The 20,119-nt window shown below is 57.9% G+C and overlaps 1 protein-coding gene across 6 annotated transcripts; it reads right to left on the bottom strand.

Annotated features, from left to right (window-relative positions):
- Window positions 1-9,118: 9,118 nt before the first annotated feature.
- On the bottom strand, window positions 9,119-18,418 carry BRD2 (bromodomain containing 2). Of its 6 annotated transcripts, none has more exons than XM_077324486.1 (12): window positions 18,056-18,418; window positions 15,619-15,922; window positions 14,561-14,698; window positions 14,261-14,402; window positions 13,803-14,023; window positions 13,309-13,683; window positions 11,906-12,034; window positions 11,546-11,809; window positions 11,242-11,444; window positions 10,709-11,025; window positions 10,136-10,258; window positions 9,119-10,027 (listed from the first exon to the last, which is right to left on the bottom strand). In XM_077324486.1, the coding sequence occupies exons 2-12, from the start codon at window positions 15,808-15,810 to the stop codon at window positions 9,885-9,887; spliced, it is 2,247 nt and encodes a 748-aa protein (XP_077180601.1). In that variant the 5' UTR covers window positions 15,811-15,922; window positions 18,056-18,418; the 3' UTR covers window positions 9,119-9,884. The 6 variants fall into 6 exon arrangements, with proteins under 6 accessions (XP_077180601.1, XP_077180603.1, XP_077180599.1 ...); XM_077324488.1 differs by lacking the exon at window positions 15,619-15,922 and adding an exon at window positions 15,005-15,093 and having other exon boundaries at window positions 18,056-18,416; XM_077324484.1 differs by lacking the exon at window positions 18,056-18,418 and adding an exon at window positions 16,333-17,465.
- Window positions 18,419-20,119: the final 1,701 nt, after the last annotated feature.

Here is a 20,119-nt window from a genome sequence, read left to right on the forward strand (position 1 = left end):
CTTAAGGATGCTTAGGGCTGATCCTGCGTTGAGCAGGGGGTTGGACTAGATGGCCTGTGTGGCCCCTTCCAACTCTTCTATGATTCTTCAAAGCTGCCCACCCAGTGCCACAGAGGATGTCTGTGTGGGCAGATACCCAGGTTCTCTCATTCACACAGTCTGTTCACGGGGGAACACTTTCAAAGCCAAATGTGTCATTTTGGGCTCCTTCCATGGAAACCAGCCGGGATGTGGCCAGTCTTGGGCACAAGGCCATGCCTCACATGGAAACCACCGGGGGTGGGTGGTGGGTGGTGGGTGGGATGAACCGTCTCCCGCCCTCACAGGAAATAGTAGAGGGGGGGTGCACCTGGCACTGTAAGGGGGCTCCAGAGCAGAGGGTCTGAGGGTCAGTTCTCCGGTGGGGGTGGGGGTGGGGGTGGGGGTGGGGTGGCCAGGTCTTGATGCCACAAGAGACCATGCAAAAGCCAGCAGAGGGGTCTTTCCCTCCCTCTCCCAGCAGAGGGGCACTTGATGAGGTTGGAGGCCAACAGACTCAGGTCAGGAGGGAGAAGGCCCCCTACCCCCAATGCCGTGAGCCTAGGGGCTTCCCTGCCACTAGACCCTGGCTTAGAGGGCTTAGTTGGGGAGGGGCATTCTATTAAGGGCTGCTTGTGATGCTAAATGGAACCTCCATCTTCAGGAGCAGTGTACCTATGAATGCCGGACTGGAGCAGGGTAACCCTAACCCTCGTGACCAGCAAAGTTGCCTTGAGTCCAGGCAGGCAAGGCAGGATACAAAGAGGCATGACAATAATGCCCATAAAACAGTTTTCAGAAGGGAAGCAGTAAACAGCTTTTCAAGGCCTCCTCAGGGGAAGGAGTTCCTCACTTGGTGGAGGAGGCTCTTTGGAAGCCTCTCCCCAGACTCAGAGGCCAGGAGAGCCCTCTGTGGACCTCAAGGCTCAGGGAGGCCGAGGCGAGGGAGGAATCCCTTCAGACGCCTTGGACCAAAGGCTTCTGCACCAGCCTCTTCAACTGGGCCCAGAGACAATTGGGAAGCGTCCTCCCTGGATGAACCCCTGGTTTCTATGCCAAGACACAAGTCCTAGTTCAGGCTCCTGCAGCCATGCTTCAAATCAGCTGTGAGTTTGAACATGTCTTCAAGGGTAGCCCCTTGGGCAGCAACTGCAGCACTCTAGTCAGCGTGTGGCCTAGGCATGTCTAATGGTTGGCTAGGGAGTGGAGTGGACTGCAGGGTATCCTTCCCCTCCCTGAGGCTTGAATTTGGAGTTGACATAAGGCAGGTAAAAAAGTAAGCAAGGCAGGAAGCCCCAGAAAAACCAGGGGTAACAGGGAGAGGGTTGCTTTGCCAGGTCCCTGGAGAGCCCACAGCATCTCTGCTGAGATGGGACCCACTTGGGGGTGGGGATCCACTTGGGACACAGCATTCACAAACCATTAAATCCACAGGAGTTTGGGGCCCCTCTTGTCACAGGGGCCACGAGATGGGAAACTCTGGCCTCAAAGGGCCATCTCCTTCTCCCTGTACAAGAGATCCTTCTTTCAGAAGTCACCGTTTGGCTGCCCAGTAACTGATGACTCTGCCAGCCTTGCAGCCTGTGAGTGGTGCAGCTGGAGCTCTAGAGGGAGGTGGGGGGAGGGGGGGAGAAAGTCCCAGCTGAACCCAAACACCCAAAGCCCTGATCAGGTGACAACAGCCCTGAGGAGTCCCTGGCATGCTTTCAACATCTCACGGGTGGGGTGCAGGGAGTTGTTGAAAGCTGTCTTGATCTAAACAAAAGAAAGAAAAAGAAGGACACATTCCATGCCACAAGTGGCCCAACCCAAAAGTGGCCCAACCCAAAACGCTTTTGAGTTCTCCATTAAGCCAAGCGCTGCAAAATATAAAAACTGTGAGGAAACCACATTTCTGAGGGCATCAAGCTGCAGGTCACTGTAGGCCACGACAATCAGTCCCCTCTTAGTCTGTCTCTTGTCCTCCTACCTGTCTATTCAGAAGAGCAGGCCAAGGTACTTGACTTCCTTAGGCAAGTCCAAGTTACTGCAATATTTTGGTTAATGTTGTGGCAAACCTTATGTAGCCTGCGGTGCAGACACTATTCTACCCTGCCCATCCAACGTCTTCCAACACCTGGAGAGGCCTCTCCCCTCCCCCCTCAAGTAACTAGCCTCCACCAACCACCTGACCTTTGTGGGGAATTGCCTGATTCTCAGCTTACAAGTTCTGAGGCTCTACCTCTGTGCCTATTGCTGCTCAGCACCTGGCCATCCCAGGGGCAATGTACTGCCTTGTGGTGCCTGGTGGAATAGCTGCTTGCCAACTAATTTCGAAATCTCAGTGTCATAATCTTTTGTGCCATACATGGATACAACTCTTATTTGAATTACTCTTGCCTGTATTAGCTATTTATTCATTTATATCTAGTATAAATACACCATAATTTTCAAATTGTGCATATAAAACTCCATTTTTAGTAATTGCGCATCTGTTTCAATTAAAATTGAAATTAAATCCACACTTTGTCAAAACTGACACACTAAGCAAATTGTCTGATAGTTCTGGTAAGTAAATTACATCACTTTCCTCATTATACACGGTCTTTACTCCTGTAGCACATTTAACCATCACTGTTCCTTTTCCTTGAACAGATATTCTATTTCCATTTGCAATCGTAATTGCTATTTAACTCTTTGAGAATATCAGAATTATTACCCATGTGCATTGAAGCTCCTGAATCAATTAACCATCTGGAATAATTAATATTATTACGTTTATTATTTCTATAATCTGAGATTGCTATGCTGTTTCCATGCACAATAAAAACTTTTAGTGTAATATCTGCTGCCACCTGGTGGCCTTTGTAATTGCTACTTTTGTTTTATAGAGTCTCTTGTTGCAAAATGGCCAGTTTTCCCCATGAAAAACAATTTTTTTTGTCTTGCTCCTTTTATTGTAAAGTGGATTTATGTTAAACATTATACTTATCAATATTTTGTACAGGAAGAACTTGAGTCTCATTTTCTTCTGCCTTCTCCGTTCTCCTAGCTGCTGCTGCTTTAAGCCTTGAAGCAACATATTTCATGGAAAGATTATCTTTTTTCCCCTCTAAAACATGTATCAAAGAATTATAACTTTCAGGCATAACTTGATAAAATTAAAATGACTTGGTTCTCATCATCAAATTTCTTGTCTATAGTATGCCAGACAGTCCTAGGATGTCCCGGCTAGACTCCTCATGCTCTAGGATAAATAAAATAACCAGAGCCACAGACCCCCCCCCCACACACACACACACAAACAGAGGATAACAACAGCGTGCCACTCCCCACCACCCACCCCGCTCAGAGTTGCTGCAGCTCTTGTAGGTGGACCAAGTTCAACTGGCAGCAAAGCTTATCGGACTCTTGAGCCCTCCGGTGCTCAGTGGTCCCTTTCAGCTTTACTGAGGGACTTTGGTCAGCTTCTCAGAGAAAGGTCTGAGGCATACCTTGGATTCTGACTGTCTTCTGTTAGAAAAAAAGACAGATGATAAAGATTGACAAGAGAGACCCTTACCTTTCTGGGGTGGAAATTTCCCACAAACACGTCCTCTAGAGCAGGGGTAGTCAACCTGTGGCCATCCAGATGTTCATGGACTACAATTTCCATGGGAATTGTAGTCCATGAACATCTGGAGGACCCCACAGGTTGACTACCCCTGCTCTAGAAGAGGGGCCACAGCCACATGCACCAGGCCCCTGTGACAGGGCGCAGGACTTAGGTTTTATGGGGGCCACCATTCCGCCGCTCACTCCGCTGGGTGGGACCCTCTGCTTGGTTCTCTGGCAGAGGCTAAATATAAACCCGCATGTGGAGACTTATGGAACCAACCAGATTCCTCAATGCTCTGCGGGACTCAATGCCCTCTGCTGACTTGTTGGGCATTGGTGGAGGACTGGCAGTCCCGCCTGTCTGCCGCCATTGACAAGATCGCTCCCTCTCTGCTGCCACCTCCAGCCAGCTCCGGGGTGCACCTGGGAGCTGAGGGAGAGGAAGAGGGAGGGAGAGGAAGAGGGAAGTGAGACAGCTGGAGTGCGGACGGACGAAGAGTCGTGACGAAGCGTCAATAGAACCCTGATGAAGGCGCATGAGATGGTGGTTGGGGCAGCGAGATCTCACATGTGTGAGATCTCGCCCGGCCCAATTATTTTGGGTAGTTGGGTCCCTTACAGGCCCTGTCAACTTGGTGGGCCAAAGCAGAAGTGGGTTTAGAAGAAGAAGAAGAAGAGTTGGTTCTTATATGCCGCTTTTCCCTACCCGAAGGAGGCTCAAAGCGGCTTACAGTCGCCTTCCCTTTCCTCTCCCCACAACAGACACCCTGTGGGGTGGGTGAGGCTGAGAGAGCCCTGATATCACTGCTCGGTCAGAACAGTTTTATCAGTGCCGTGGCGAGCCCAAGGTCACCCAGCTGGATGCATGTGGGGGAGCGCAGAATCGAACCCGGCATGCCAGATTAGAAGTCCGCACTCCTAACCACTACACCAAACTGGCTCTCTTTAGGAACATCCTCAGCCCGGACAACCTGACTGAGGAGAGGGGAAAGCCAGACTGGATACATGGACCTTATTCATGACCACCTGATAATTTTTTGCAAATGATTGGTCATCTGGGTTGGTCATAATCCAAGAGTAGTTGCGAGACTCTGATTGGGTTAAAAGGGTGGACAGATCAGCCGAAAACGATATCAGATCCAGTGGAAGTTTCACGGAGCAGATCCAAAACTCTGCCCCCTCACTTCCTGTCTGGCAGGCGGTTGAAGGAGAAGGGCCTCCAAACCCCTCTGGGCCCCTCCTGGAATAGGGGGATTCATGTGCCCCCTGCTAGGTTCTCAGGTTGCGTTTATGCTGCTCTTTTAAGCAAAATTAATGCTTCGCAAGGCAAAGATACTTTTTGGATAAGCCAAGTAACATGTTGTCAACATATTTTTCTGGACCAGGGGATGGCCTGAAAATCTGAAAGTTATTAAGAGGGAAAATTCCTGTTAGAGCTTCTGTATTAATAAGACTCTGCAATGGGACCCAATTGCTCCCTCCGTAAGATTTGGGAGATTAATTCCTCTTCCACACACAGGAACTAACACAGGGAAACAGTTTGCTTTTTTTTTTTTTTTTGCTGTTTAATTTGTTTCCACGGTGATTCCTTTTGGGCATTTCTGCATACATAACCATAAAACCCAACTGATGGCCCATAGGCTATTGCAAAACAGTGTGCTATGCACTAGGAACCAACAACCCAGTGTGCTTCGGCACTCACAGGTCTGGTTTTAACACACGCCAGTTCTTAACACATATGAAATATGTACAGCAGCCAGTAAAAGCTCCAGCGTGAGAGCTGTAAAGTACCAGAGTCACTTAATGAATTTAGTTGGACTTCGTAAACTGCCACGAGCCTCTTGGGAATGGTGGTTAATAAATTTATGATGATGATGATGATGATGATGAAAGGCTGCCAAAAATGTCAATGGTGTGTTCTCGTTCTCTTATTAGTGCATGTATCGCTATGAGGGACACTGCAGGTTGTCATGTAGTGATCTCTCCCATCCCCCCCCTGCCTGGGCCTTTTATTTATTTTTTATTTATATTTATATACCTTTGCTCACAAAAGTCTTGACGCGGTTTACAGAGATTAATAAAAACAATAAAATCCCATAAAAACCCATTAAAACATAATTAAAACACAACGTCACGATGACGACAGATAATAAATCTATAACCCACTCCCCTCTCCCCGTCCAGCTAGGTCTACTACTCTCTACCTGGGAGCGAGGGACTTAGTTGGTTTTGGCTGGAGATCCACAGCTGCCGATGCCGGGAGTTGCCCTGGCCTCAACCATATGCCTGGCAGAAGAGCTCAGTTTTGCAGGCCCTGCGGAAAGCTGACAAATTCTGGAGATTTTACCTGGAGATGCCGCCAGGCCTGACCCAGGGCCCATTTGCATGCCAAGCAGAGGCTCTGCCATGGAGCCACCAGGGCCCCTCCCTTACAATCCAGGACTACACAGGGTTGCATTCTGCAGGATCTAGAAATGGGGGGTGGGAGGCAGGAGACCTTTGCAGCCCCCTCCAGCACCCATGTCCTCATCTCAGCAATTAAGTGGCAGGGTGCGTGTGCCATTTGCCCCTGGGTGAAAATGGCCCAGGCAGAGCTTGCTTGAGTGCAGGAGGCCGGGTGGTCAGATGCCTGCATGAGTGACAGCTGGGGGGGGGGAGGGCTGCTGGAAGTGGCAGAGGAGAGGTTTGTGGCCTCCAGCAGAAACTGCCAGCACTGCCTTCCTCCTCCAAGGAAGCCACTCTAGAGAACTCCTCCCACCCAGCAAGGGACAAAACCAGATCATTATCTTCTTTTCCCCAATTCAAGCAAGCCACCTGCCTGCTGCAGAGTTGGTCTTGAACCAAGAAGACAGAAGATCAAGCATTGGGCCTCGACGTCTTCATGGGCACTGCACTGCACACAGGTGGGTGTTGACTAGCAGGTCCTGGTTAACAAAGGAGGAGACACTCCCCCAACTAACAGAAAGGTCTTCACATAGAATCATAGTTAGAAGGGACCCCCTGGGTCAGGCGACCCCCCTGAACTACGCAGGACACTCTCATCCCTATCTCTCATCCAGTCACCTGACACCCCTTGAGCCTTCACAGAATCAGCCTCTCCGTCAGAGGGCTCTCCAGCCTGTTTTAAAATCTCCAAGGATGGAGAACCCACCACCTCCCAAGGAAGCCTGTTCCACTAAGAAACCGCTGTCAGGAATTTCTTCCCATTGGGTCTGGTCCATCCCTCTGGGGCAAGAGAGAACAACTCTGCTCCATCCTCTCTATGGCACCCTTTTAAAGACTTGAAGACGGCTGGCTAAACAGGCCAAGTTCCCCCAACCTTTCCTCGCACCTTTGGGTCTCCAAACCCTTCACCATCTTCGTTGCCCTCCTCCCACATCCCTCCTCAACTGTGGTGCCCAGAACTGAACACAGGACTCCAAGTGAGGTTAAACCAGAGCAAAGTGGTACCATCACCTCCCCTGATCTGGACACGATACTGCTTGATACGGTTCATGTTCAATGTATGGTCTATTAGGACTCCTAGATCCTTTTTGTACATGCTATTGCCAAAACAAGTCTCCATCTTATATTGGTGTATTTGGTTTTTCATACCTAAATGCAGAAATTGACATTAGTCCCTATTGAACTGCATTTTATTCAGTTTAGCCCACTTTTCGAGCCTATCAAGATCATCAAGAGAGGATGCTAAACCATTTACAAGCACCTTTTGGGTACGATCTGTCAACCAGTGATCGATCCACCTGACAGAATTCAGATCCATACCGCATTTTCTTCTGTAGGGCGCAACCCGGTTAGCCATTTAAGCAAGGTTCGGGGGCCTAACTCATTCAGGGAAAAGCATGAAGCATGGCTGCAGGGCTTTATGGGCACCTGCAGAGGCTAGGAGTAGCCCCCCCACAGGAAGCCACACTACCCTTTCCCTTCAGGGCCTGCTTCAGGGGCTACTAGGAACCATCTGCACATCCTCTTGCTTGCCAATTCAGGTGGGCTGCCGCGTTGGGAGCTGAAGCAGGAGAGCACGGAAGAGTCTTCTAGAATTAAATGGTATGAGTAATGGTCTTTAAGATACCCCCAGCTTCCTGAGCAGTCAAGCAATTTCAGCCTCAATTAAGATTTCCCTGGATGGAGGTCTCAGAAGACGAGGAGGGACATTTCATTTAGATGATACTGGCAGGGTTCATTTTTTTATTAAACAAGACGACAATAAAACCAGAAAACTGTTCTTTTTATCAGGTTCTGTCCAGTTTGCCGGTTAAAGTTCCTCCCTCCCTGTTTTGTATGATCAAAACTCAAGGTTGAGGATAATGTTCCGAAAGATAAGTCCCGGAGGATTCTGCTGCTAACAGTTGGTGCAGACAAAAGGTTTGGAGGGTGTCAAGAGCAGAAGCAGGGACTCACAAACGCTCCTGCCCCACCCCTTGCGTTGCGGCAAGACTGCCCATCTGGCGGCCTTCCCAGAAGAACAGAGGGCGACCCAAAAGACCTTCGCCTGACAAGGACTTCTAGAAGAGCCCTGCTGGGTCCGACCAGGGAGGGTCTACCTATTCCAGCCTCCTGTCTCTCACAGTGGCCAGCCAGTTCCTCAGGGCAGAGGCTGCAGTCCAATTCTTTTGAAACTCCGGGGTTCTTTTGAGGAGAGGCTCCTGTAGTCATGCTACGAGTTTGGTGCCTCTCTCTGAATACCCTGCCGCGCCTCACGCAAAGAGAACATTTTCCCTTTAGTTTAATGGCCCCACAGTGTATCCAAATTGATTTGGATCTGGCTGAATCAGAGCCAGGGATGTTTTTTTCCCCGCATGTCTACTCTGCCATCTCTTTTCTGAGCCAGAACTGTACTCTTCACATGTGAGCATAGACTCCCAAAAGCTCCTCCTTCCGTCACTTTTGGCTGACCTTGAGAGTTTGTTTTGCCAGAACTGAGGACTTCCCACTTCTCAGAAGCAGCCTGTTTTAGGCTTCCGTGCTTTTTAACCACACAGACCTCTTCCGAGCCACAGTGGTGACCTTTGGTGATGTGAGGCATGCATCGCACCTGAGCCGCAAATAGTTTCCAGGCCTCCTCCAGGGAGTAGACTTTAGGGTGCAGCTTTCTGCTTTCCAGGCCTCTCATTCTAGCGGAGCTCCCGTTTCCAGAATGAAAATAATAATTCTTAGGGCAACCTATGCTTTGGCACCACCTGGAAGGCAGTGTGGCTGAGGAGGGGAAGACAGCAGGGGGAGAAGAGCAAGGCGGAAGAGGCAGCCACACAATAGGAATTCAGGCAGTGCAGGGGGGACAAACGGGCAAAGGCCACAGTAGCCCAGGGCCTGTCCCCAGTTCCCAAGTATTGGGGGGCAGGACAGCTGCTTGCCTGCCTGAGCCAGAGTCTGTGCCAGCACACTCCACCCACCGCCCAGACAGCAGTGAGCACCCCCCACCCCCAGGGAGGGAGGGGACCACTTGCAGAAGACGGGGGCTGGGCAGAGGCACAGCAGCCCCACCCAGCCCCTCTCACCGCTCATCACAAAGCCTGCAGCAGGGTGCATAATAGGGTTTTTTATTTACATGTTAAAGAGCCAGAAAGTTTAACATACAGCAAGATGAAAATGGAGCCCCAGGAGTTGAACAAGGCTGGGGGGGGGAATAAAAAGAACAGTAGAAAAAGAATTGTACAGTCAACATAAAAAAGACTGGGGGAGAGGGGGAGAGACAGGGTCTGCCCCATCCCAAGGGAGGGAGGGGGGGTGAAGAACATGCTGTCTCCCTTTGGACCAGGGAGATCCACAGGGGCATCGGCTCCACCACCCAGGGGAAACCACCGATGGAGAAATAAATAGAAGAGCCTTGCCCTGTCCCCAAAAGCAAAGGCTCCCTCCCCCCTCCCCAAACAGCCTGTATGCAGGGGGTGGGTCCCAGCCCAAGTGGGTGAGGCACACGCAGCCTGCCCTCGGTCCCTCCTGGGAGGGAGCCCCACAAACCAAACTTGCTGAACGCTTCATAAAAACCACACTTTTTTAATTCAACCAAACAGTAAAACACTGCTGCCCACCCACCCCCTCGCTGGGGCAAACTGTACAGAGCCCTCCCCCCCCCCATGCCACAGCACAAACACAGCCGGGCCAGCTCGCGCCCCAAAGTCCAAGGGGGGGGGAGGCAGCTGGCCATGGACCCCCTCCTCGTCCTCCTCCCCAGCCTTCCTGCCATGCAGCCAGGCCGTCCTGCCGCTGCTGCCTAGTTCTGGTCCTGCAGAACCTTTTCCGTGCATGCCCAGGGGGCTCCCCCTTCCTGCCCCCTTCCTGGGTGCTGCCTAGCTGGAGTCCGAGTCGCTGGTGTCAGAGGAGGAGGAAGAGGAACTGGAGCTGCTTGAGTCGGAGCTCGAGGAACTGGCGCTGAGGCGGGAGGCTGAGATGGCCTGTGGCTGCTGCAGCACCAACTCCGGCTTTTCGAGGGCTGAGCAGAAGAAAAGGGGGGTGGGAGGGAGGGCTGGCGTTAGTGGCTGGGCTCTGCAAGTGGCCCAGGGACCAGGGGGGGGGGGGAGCCAGGCAGGCAGGCACTCACCCTTCTTGGGGGGCTTCTTGGCGGAGTTCAGCTGCCCACTGACGTCCTGCAGCCTCTTCTCCAGTTCCCGCTTTTTCTCCAGAGCCAGCTCCTCCTTCGTCTTGCCCACCGGCTTCTTCAGGGCTATTCGGGGGGGGGGGGGAGATAAGAAGGAGGTGCTCAGAGCCCACTGAGGGATTCCTGCATGTGCCTTAACCCCCCCCCCCACTGCCCCCAAGATAACCCCACAGAGCTGCTGGCCTGCAGGACATGGCCGGGGCGGGGGCGGGAGGGGGGTGGGCTGGCAGGAGCGCCTAGAGCTTAATGGTGCCAGGCCCTGGAGCGAGGGGCAAGAGGCACAGAAATGCTCCCGCAAAAGAGAAAAGAGCAGCACAAACATTGCCTTGAGAAAAGCACATTGCAAGAGAAACTTAACTGCCCTGACCTTGTCTCACTGCGTAACCCCCCCCCCACTGCTCCCTATCCCGAATTCACTCTTCTCCAGGAAGCAGACGCAGCCCTTGCCTCCCCCCCCCCCACACACACACACACCACTCCTGCCCCAGGGTGGGGTGGGGTGGGGTGGCCACTCACTCTCGCTGTAGGGCTTGCGGGGCTTCTTGCGCAGGCAAGAGAGGACGTAGCGCTCCAGCTCCCGCAGGGTGGAAGGCTTGAGCGTCTCAAAGTCAATCTCAATCTCCTCGGGGTTGGAGTCGCGCAGGGAGGGCTCCCGTGACTGGATTATGTGCACCACCCGGCCCAGCTTCTCCCCCGGCAGCTTGTTGATGTCCAGGCTGAGCTGGCGCTTCTCGTCATAGGTCATCGGCTTGCTCTCCTCCTCCTCCTCAGAGTCGTACAGGACGGGGACGGGTGGGGGGAGGGCCTTGGAGGCAGCAGCCTTCTTGGAGTTCCTGGGGGGGGGGGAGGGGGGGGCAAGCCACAGGCGTCAACAAAGCACCCACCCCTGGTCCACCAGACTGCTGGGGCCCAACCACAGCCATCAGTCAGTCTCGGCTTGGTTGATGCAAGGACTTCACCACGGTCAGTCGGCCGGGGAAAGAGCGTCATAACGCAGCTGGGAAGGAACCTCCCCCCCCCCCCAATCTGCTCCCAGTCTCCCCCCTCACTTGCTGCTGATGCCTCCCGCCTTCTGGGGCTTCTTGAGTTGGGCCTGGTGAGGGCGGGCCTCTTCGCCGCCTCCAGCTTTGGCCTTGTGCTTCTCTGAAGACTTCTTCCTTTTCTTCTTCTTCTCCTTCTTGTCCCGCTTCTTCTTGGGCTTGGAGACAGGTCCCTGGGAGAGGGCAGCCAGCTGCTCGTGCACGGCCCTCAGCTGGAGGGAGAGGAGAGGCCACAGTGGCAGGACGGCTCTTTGTGGCTCCAGCCCCACCGCCAGCCAGAGGGAGGCCCTGAGCACCGCCCGCTCGGCCTCACCTGCTCCTGGAGCTCCGCCAGGCGATTGGCCCGCTCCTCCTCAGAGTCAGAGCTCTCCTCGCTGTCAGAAGAGCTCTCGCTGCTAGTCTCGTCTTCGTCCCCTTCCTCCTCTTCCTCTTCCTCCTCCTCCTCCTCCTCCTCATCGCTGGAAGACTCATCTGTGGAGGACTTCATCAAGAGCCCCGGCTGGGGGAGGGACGTGGAGGGTGGGCTGACATCTAGAGGTTCGTCGGGCATCTTGGCATAGCTGAATTCAAAGACATCCTGTGGCGAGAGCGGAAGAGCACAGCAGATGGTCTGACAACTGTGACGGCGCAAGGGGGATGGGACGCCTGCCAGCGGCTAGGCCTGCCCGCTCACCTGCAGTTTGCGAGCCATGGCCACCACGTCATGATCAGGAGGGTTGTACTTGTAGCAGTTGGAGAACATCAACCGCACATCTGATGCAAACTCCTGCGCATCGTGGTATTCACGATTCTCCATCTTGCGCTGCACAAGCAAGGCCGACAGAGGAATATTAACAAGAAGGCAACAGAAGAATGGAAGCACGTAGTGCAGTGAACAAGCCCAGCGGCCATCAGGCCAGAACACTGGGAGCCCTCCCACTGGAGCCCCGCAAGCACCCAGAAGAGACTGTCCATCGCCACGCAGACATGAGGCGGTATCAGGCACTAGGTCAGATCAGGCCAGTGGCCCGCCTTGCCCAAAGCTGTGTCCCAGTGTCCCGAACCCAGGTGGCTTCACAGCAGGTCCGCCAGCAGGTCCAGAATTTCAAGAAATCCCACCCCCGTTAAGTCAGAGCGTCCTTGCACAGACATAATGCGAGACCTCATGTTGGGTTGGGTCAGGCCAATTGCCTCTCCTGTCCAACACGGTGGCCAAACCCCAGGGGCCATGCTGCGCAGAAAATAATAAACCAGGAGGTCAACCAGCAGGGCCTGTCTGGAATCTTTTCAATGGCAACAATCACCCAAACTGCAGGCTTGGTAAAGCGCAGAAGCCAGCACCAAAGCACGAAGTAATGCTAAAATGCAGAATACGCCACTGGGTATTTAAACGAAGAGACAGCATGTATGACTTCGGCCCTGCCTATCTGAAGGTCTGCTTGTCTCCTTATGCCTCCCCCCCCCCACAGGGCTGTCTGCTCTGCGGGTGCCAATCTACTGGAGATCCCGGGCCCTAAAGCAGCGGGGCCTGGCCCCAAAAAGGTGGAATGAGGTCCCGGGAGAGCCGAGGGTTGTGACGTTGCTGTTTGTGTTCTGCAGGGCCTGCAAAACGGAGCTCTTCCGTCAGGTCTTTGGCAGAGGCCAAAGCCAGGAAAAACAGGGGCCCCCTCCACAGGCCACGCGGTAAAATCTAGCATACTCCACCCTGGGGGGTAGACAGCTGCATGGAGGGGCTACGACACCAATGAGTCCGGTGGGCAAAAAAATCTAATAAACAAAAAAACTAAGACCTGCATCCTCACTGCAGATAGTAGCCCTACAAAAAAATTCCTCGTCATTTTAAAATTTATTTTTGCTTATTAGACTGATACGCCATCCTACCCAGCAAGTCAGCTCATGGCTGTGTACACCGTATCACCGACGTCAACAATGACTAACTAGATCTTTAAGATTCAAAATACAGCCTCTGACATTCAAAACAAAACAGTGGCGTTGCTGGTCTAATTTTGTCTTCTGATTCCGAACCCCCAAGCGACAAAGGCCAGCCCTGCTTGTGCCAGAGCTGTGGCTGAGCCACTCCCCCCCCCCCCCGCCCACCTTGATGGTGCTGAGGTCCATGGGGTGCTTGATGATCTCGTGGTAGTCGTGGAGGCCGAGGGCAGAGGCATCCACCGGCTTGTAGAAGGGCCAGGCGTAGGCGGCATGCTTCTTGGACACCAGCTCCTTCAGGATGCCACTGCAGTACTTGAGCTGCTCCGACAGCTTCCCCCGCTTGGAGGTTTGGTGCTGCTGAGAGTCCGGGAGATCCTTGCGGGGGGGCTTGATGGGGCGCCCGCTCTCCCGCCGGAGGGGTATCTTGGCCGCCTTGACCTCCAGCACGGGGGCCGAAGGAGAGGACTCCCCACCGCTGGTGGCGATGATGGCCGTGGGGGTGGGGGTGGTTGTGTCCGCTTTCCGCTTCACGCCCTTCTTCTGTGGGACGAAATCAGAGCTGTTGGCGCGGGGGGGGTGTCTTCCAAAGGAGGGGGGCACAGAGCCCCAAGTGTGGCCCTTGGCAGCGCCCACCGCCCCCCTCGGCCCCCCTCGCTCACCTTAGCCATGGGAGGAGCAGGGGCAGGCACTGCAAGCACTGGCTGGGGAGAGGCGGTTGTGGCATGGAGGGGCTTCAGGAGGGGCGTAGCGATGACCGAGGGGTGGGGGATGCTGACCACCGTGGTGGGGATCTCCGTGCTGGGGGAGAAGAGCTGCGTGTGGGAGACGGAGGAGACAGCCGGGACTTGATGTACAGCTGCGCCAGCTGCCGCCTGGAGGGCTGGGGGAAAGAGAAGTACTCGTCAGGGACACCCACGACACACCAAGCCCCCCGGCCCCCCAAAGCCCACCACCTTCCCCACCCCAGCAGCCCCAACAACGTAATCCCGGGAGCTCGGCCACGTGTGAGCAGCCATCGACTGGGGCCCCAAGTCCACCCCACGAGCCCCCTTCTTCCAGGGAGACCCACCCAGCCCAGCCGACTAGCCTGAGCAGGGGAAACAGCGCCAAAAGTCACCTGCTGCGCGGGAGGCTCCCTTCTTGTGGCTGTTCTTGGCCACCGTGAGGACAATCTCCTGCTCCTCTGGAGGCATCTGAGCCACCTTCTGCAGGAAGATCTTCTCCAGCGTCTGGGCCATCAGGACAATGTCGTCCGTGGGCTGGAAGGAGACAAGGCGCCGTCAGTTGAGGAGCAAGAAGGCTCTACACGCCTCTCCCAGTCTCCTCCCCTCCCCACACTTCCAGCTGCCCCGCAGTCTGCTTCTGCTTCTCCTCCCCCCCCCCCACCACACACAGGCAAAGCCAGCCCCAGACACACCTTGTTGTAGATGTAGCAGTTGGTGAACATGGTGTTGAAGTCCTGCATGCACTCAGCCGAACTCCAGTAATAGTTGTTCTCCAGCCGGCGCTTGATGGTCCCCAAGTCCATCGGCTGCTTGATGATCTTGTGATAGTCCTAGAGGGGAAGGATGGGTGGAACCAGGCGGTGAGGTGGGGGCTCTTGGGGGCTGTGTCCTGCTCCCATTCCACGCCCAACAAGGAGTCCTGCTCAATTCCCATGGCCAGATTTTGCCCAGGAGCTCCTGCCTAAAAAGGGGGAGGGAGAGGCAAGGGAATGAGACCCTCCCCTCACCTGTCCAGCCTGGCTTCCTGCCCCTTCCTTTCCAGGGGACTGACTAGGCTCTGCAGCTGAAGGGCACGCCCCAGAGGACAGCAGGGCAATGAGAAAGCGTAGGGGATGAGCCTGCCTATGTTGGTTTACCTCTGGGCTTTAACTCCTTAGGTGCCACAGGTGCTGGCCTTTAATTGGGGGGGTCCCTTGATGTCTTCTACAAAGTCATGGATGGGAATCTGCAAAACGCATTCAGGGCATAAGAGATTAGAGACCAGGGGGGGTGGCTTGATAGCGCAAAAGCGGCTGCATCATCTCATCCATACCTTTGTAGGGAGCATCGGGGAGGGGCAGCTAACCCAGCAAGGACCAACTGCCCCACGCTGAGACAGCTGCCCTTCGCTAACACAGGCCCCCTGGGTCAAGCCGCGCAACCCCAGAAAACAGCTCCGCACAAAACAAGGAAGGCCGTCGAGTCCCCGCTCAGTTCACAGCCGGCTTCAGGTGGCGAAAGGAAGCTTTTGTGGGGCTGAGAAGCCCAGCTTCCTGCAAAGCCCAACAGGGGTGGGCTTCCACAGACAATACCCCCACCCACCCACCCTTTGTGGGGCTTCAGAGGGGCACGCCCCCACCCCAACTCCGGGCTCCTGGGACAGGCAGGCAGGCAGGCAGGGACCAGGTCGCCACAGCAACAAGGGCGCCCCGCTCCCTCCATACGAAGGGCGGCGGCATCAGTGGGGGCGGTGGGGGGGGGCGATCTTTACCGGGAGGCCCAGCTTGACGGCGTCCACCGGCTGGCGGAAGGGCCAGGCGAACTGGTGCTTCCAGAGGGCCTTCATGACCACCTTGTGGAGGTACTGGAGCTGGTTGGTGACCCGGCCGGGCTTCTTGCAGTTGGAGACCTCCGGAGGGGGCGGGTTGGAGGAGGCCAGCGGCAGGGCCGGGACCGAGGCCATGGTGGGGCCCTCGAAGCCCTCGTACAGCAGCGAGGGCTTGCGGATGCGCTTCCCCGGCGGCGCCGACTCCACCGCCAGGCCCACGAGGCCCACATGGCCCTCCCCAAGGATCCTGCAGGGGGGCACGCAGGGCAGAGAGGCGCCGGTCAGGGGGGACGGCCGGGAGACCCCCCACCACACACACACCGGACATGCAAGAGACCTCTGGCCAAAACAGACCCCAAACAGCGAGCGCGTTGAGGGAGGCCGAAGGAGAAAGGGCACGGTCAGCACTGCCCGCCAAGCCCCGCCACGGCCCAGGATGCAGAGACCCCCGCAGGGTCTTCCCCGAGAGAGAGAAGGGGGGGGCGGCCCGGCCTCCTGCCGACTGGTTCACCGACGCCGCGGCCTGCGGTTGGGTTGGCCGCCTGGGGGGCAGAGGGGGCATTTGCAGGGCGCAGGACCGCCGCCCAATCCTCGCGGGAAAACGCGGCCTCCCCGCCCCGTCCCGTCCCGCCGGCCCTGCCCGGGCTACGTACTTGCCGTTGGGGTTCACGTTCTGCAGCATCCCTCCTCCTCCTCCTGCTGCTGCTGCTGCTGCTCCTCCCGCCGGCGAGGCCTCGGGGGGCCCCCCCACTTTGCTGCTGGGCCGGGTCAGGGGCGCATGGCCCGGGCGGGGCGGGGGCGCCGCCGGGAGTGCGGGGGAGGGGGCTACTGCATGGCGGGGGGGCGGGCGGCGCGCCTAGACCAGCCCAGCCCAGCCCCCTCCGCGCCGGCAGCAGGAAGCGGCGGAGAAAATGGCGCCCTCCGAGGCGGCCGGCCGGCCGGGCGAGCGAGCGAGCAGCAGAGGCGGCGGGCGGTCGGGCAGAGGCCGGCAATTCCGGGCGCGGCGGTGTCGTCGGAGGCGGGCGCGTCGGGCGGGGCGGCGCCCGGGCGGATCTCGGCGGGCGGGGCGGCGGATGCCTCCGGATTGGGCTGCCGGGGGGCACTGGGGCGCTGCGCGGGGGCTGGGCGGGCGGCGCTACGGAGGCCGGGAGGAGGAGGAAGAGGCGGGTCCGGAGAGCAGCGGCTCGCTCGCCGAGGATGGCGGCGGATTGAGTCCGCCCACCCGCGTCCGCTCTCTGCTGCTCGCTCGCCCAGTCGCGCGCGCGCCGCCTCGCCGGCCACAAGCCTTCCTCCGCTCCAGCGAAATGGCGCCTCTCGGCCTGCCCCCGACCGCCCTTATATAGACGCCAGCTCGCCGCCCATTGGCCGGCAGAGCCGCTGACATCACCGTCACGCCCAGGCCCGCCCCTCTGCCGGCTCAGACGAACCCCGCGGGCGGAGGCGGAGAACAGGCCGAGGAGCGATTGGTCGACGCCGGGATCAATCACTCCTCCCGCGTCCGCCTCCTGTTGTGTGGTCCCGGCCGGCCGTCCCCGGCACCCAGCTCCCACATTGGCCGGCCCTGCCATTCGTTGCCGCCCGATTGGCCGGCCGGTCACGCGGGGGCGGGGCGACCCTTGGGAAGCGGCCGTTGGCTGTTGGGGCGCGCGCGCTCTCTCTCCCCCCCCCTCTGTCTAGGCGCCGAGGGGGGAGGGGCGGAGGTGCCATTTTGTGGCCGCCGGAAAAGCGGGACGCGCACAGGGTGGCCCGGGCCGCGGTAGCCGCGGGGATACAGCCCCACCGCACGCCGCGCGGGACGCTCTGAGGGCCCCGAGGGCGAACCCCGCCCCCCCCGCGCCCCTCCCCCTTCACGCCGGCAAGGGGGGGGGGGAGCGGGGGCGCCAAGCCCCAGAGCCGCCCCCCCCTCGGAAAGGTCTCCCCGGGCAGCCCGCCCGCTCGGCCTCCGCGCCCCCGGTGACGCAGCACTTTGCACGGGCGCCATCTTGGCAGGGAGGGGGAGCGGGCCGGAGAGGGAGGCCCCCCCCCGCGTTACCCGGGTCCCGAGGCCGCCGTCCGGAGGGGGCTTCACGGAGCCCCTCCTCCCCTAGCCGCGCTCAAATAACGGGGGGGACGGGGGACCACGGGACTGCCGACTCCCCCCTTGCCCGTGACATAAGGCCGCGGACCCTTTAAGCGGCCTCCGCCCCGGCCTGACTCTCTGGCTTTCCCATTGGGCACAAGGCTCCTGGTGAGGCGGGACCAGCGTCTTGATTGATAGCTTCCTCGGCCTCCCTCCCCGCCGCAGCCGGATCACGTGACGCGAAAGCACTCACACCATTGGCCACCGGAAGGGCCCCGACCCGACAGGCCCCACCGCGGCCCACTCCTACGAAAAACTCACCGTCAGTCCTCCGAGGGGGTGAACGAGAAAGACGGAAGAAAAGCAGCCGGGGAACGAAAGCGCCGCGGCCGCCGCCGGACGGGAAAATCACAGGCCGCCGACGTCACCGCTCCCGGATTGGCTCCGCGCCGTCACGTGACGCCTTCCGCCGTTCCCAAGGGCAGAGCCGAATGTCCGGGGAGGGGCGCGTCCCTCCCCGTGGAAAAGAAAAGCCGCCGAAACGGAGAAGCCCCCCTTCTCGCGAGAAGAAAGTGGGGGCGAGACAGCAGCCCCCCCTCCCCCGCCGCGGTCCCACTTTGGGGGGTGAAGTCAGCATGGCTCCCGCGACGCCCCGCGAGGCAGACCGCGCATGCGCCGGGTGGGGCCGGACGCATGCGCGCTGCCCTCCTGCTGCAGTCCGGCACTCGACAGGGAGCCCCTCCCCCCGTCCTTGGGCGCCTGCAGAGCGACGCGTGGTTCGGGGGCATGTGCAGAGTGCCCGCGCGCCTGAGCCCGGCGAGACACCCGTCGTGTCTCCTCCCTTTGCCTCCCCTTCCGGAATGGCGCGGAGAGCGGGGCGCAGGAAAGAAGCCCAGCGCGGGCGGGGAGGGGGGAGATGCACGTTCCGGAGCAGAGGGGGTGGCCCGGAAGGGAGGCCGGCAAAGCAGGGCGGGGGAGGCTGGTAGGTTCCTCCCTGCTGCAAACGGATGCCACGGCCAGAAGCGCCTGGCCGCAAGAGGGACCCCCCTTCCGAAAAGCTTCGCAGTGAGCAAAGCGGAAGGGACTCTGTGCCACCCCCGGGGGAGGCCCGGGGATCCTCGGCTTGCGAGGACAGCTCCTCCCGCGACTGCAGCGATCGGCCCGCGTGTCCCGTCCGCCGCCTCCCCCACCCCAGAAAAGGGCTGCTTGGGTTCTGGGGCAGAGAACCCCAGTGAGGGAGGCCCCTGCCATCCCCAAATCTCCAGATGGCCGGTGGAAGCACCTTCAGAGTCCCAGCCCAGCTCCTTATGTACGGAAAAGGTGCTCCCGGAGCCAGGGCGGGAGGAGTCCGGGGAAGGAGCACGGAGTGGTGGTGTCCTGTGGAGGGACATCGGACAGAACAGCTTGCAAAAAGCACAGCCCCCAGCCTCCCCCATGTGGGGTCAACAGTGACATGTCAGAGAAAGGGAAACCTTCGGGAGTCTCCCAGGGCCCCAGGCCTTGCACTGTCTCTCTGTGCCCTGGAGACCCCAGGCCAGGGAAGGAGGCACCCAGCAGAGGACATCCAAAGGCAAGCAGCCACCCTCCCCACGTGGGAACCTGGAGCAAGGCATGCCAACCTCCAGGCAGGGCCTGGAGACCACCCAGAGTGAGAACCCTTCTGCAGGCTACAGAGACCAATTCCTCTGGAGGGGAGGAACAGCTGCTATGGAGAGGGGGTACTCCCTGCTGGACTCTGGCTCATTCCACAGCTACAGACAAAGACGGCTCTGCCCACCTGAGTCTATCCTGTTCTTAGCAACTGTGCCCCATTCGCGCCCTCTCTCCCCCCCTTGTCAGCCCACAATCCCATCAGCAAGTCACAGAGGTCTGCAGGGAAGGAACACCTGGAACTTCCTGACATGTGCGAACACCACTGTGGGTGTGACTCATTGCAAGGAATGTGTTGCAGGTCAGGGTCAAGCAAAATGTGATCTCTGGGCAGGGCGAGGCTGGGGCAGTCCTCCCCTGTCCCTCTTCCCCCCCCCCACCTCTTCCCTTTCGGGCAGGGGGCTGTGCCTTACAGGAATGCCTGACCAAAACGGCGGGAAAGCAGTTGACCCTGAATAAAAAAGGTAACCAGAAAGGCTGAGATTAAAGAATAGGAGACTAGACCTTGTAGTCGGGGACCGCCTCCGAGGGTGGGAGAGAGCCGGCGGCCCGGCCACAGCAGCTGCACATAAACGCGCACGCGCAGTTGCCGCGCATGCACGTTTTGCCGCTAGGTGGCGCTAGCACATATGCAGAACAGCCGCACATGCGCGTTTTCGCCAGCAGGGGGCGCAAACACGCATGCGCGGCGGCTCTGCGCGTGCGCGTTTGTGTCGCTGGCGTGCCAGCGGCCAC

Source organism: Paroedura picta, chromosome 3 (genome assembly GCF_049243985.1).
Source record: "Paroedura picta isolate Pp20150507F chromosome 3, Ppicta_v3.0, whole genome shotgun sequence".
NCBI classification, from domain to species: domain Eukaryota; kingdom Metazoa; phylum Chordata; class Lepidosauria; order Squamata; family Gekkonidae; genus Paroedura; species Paroedura picta.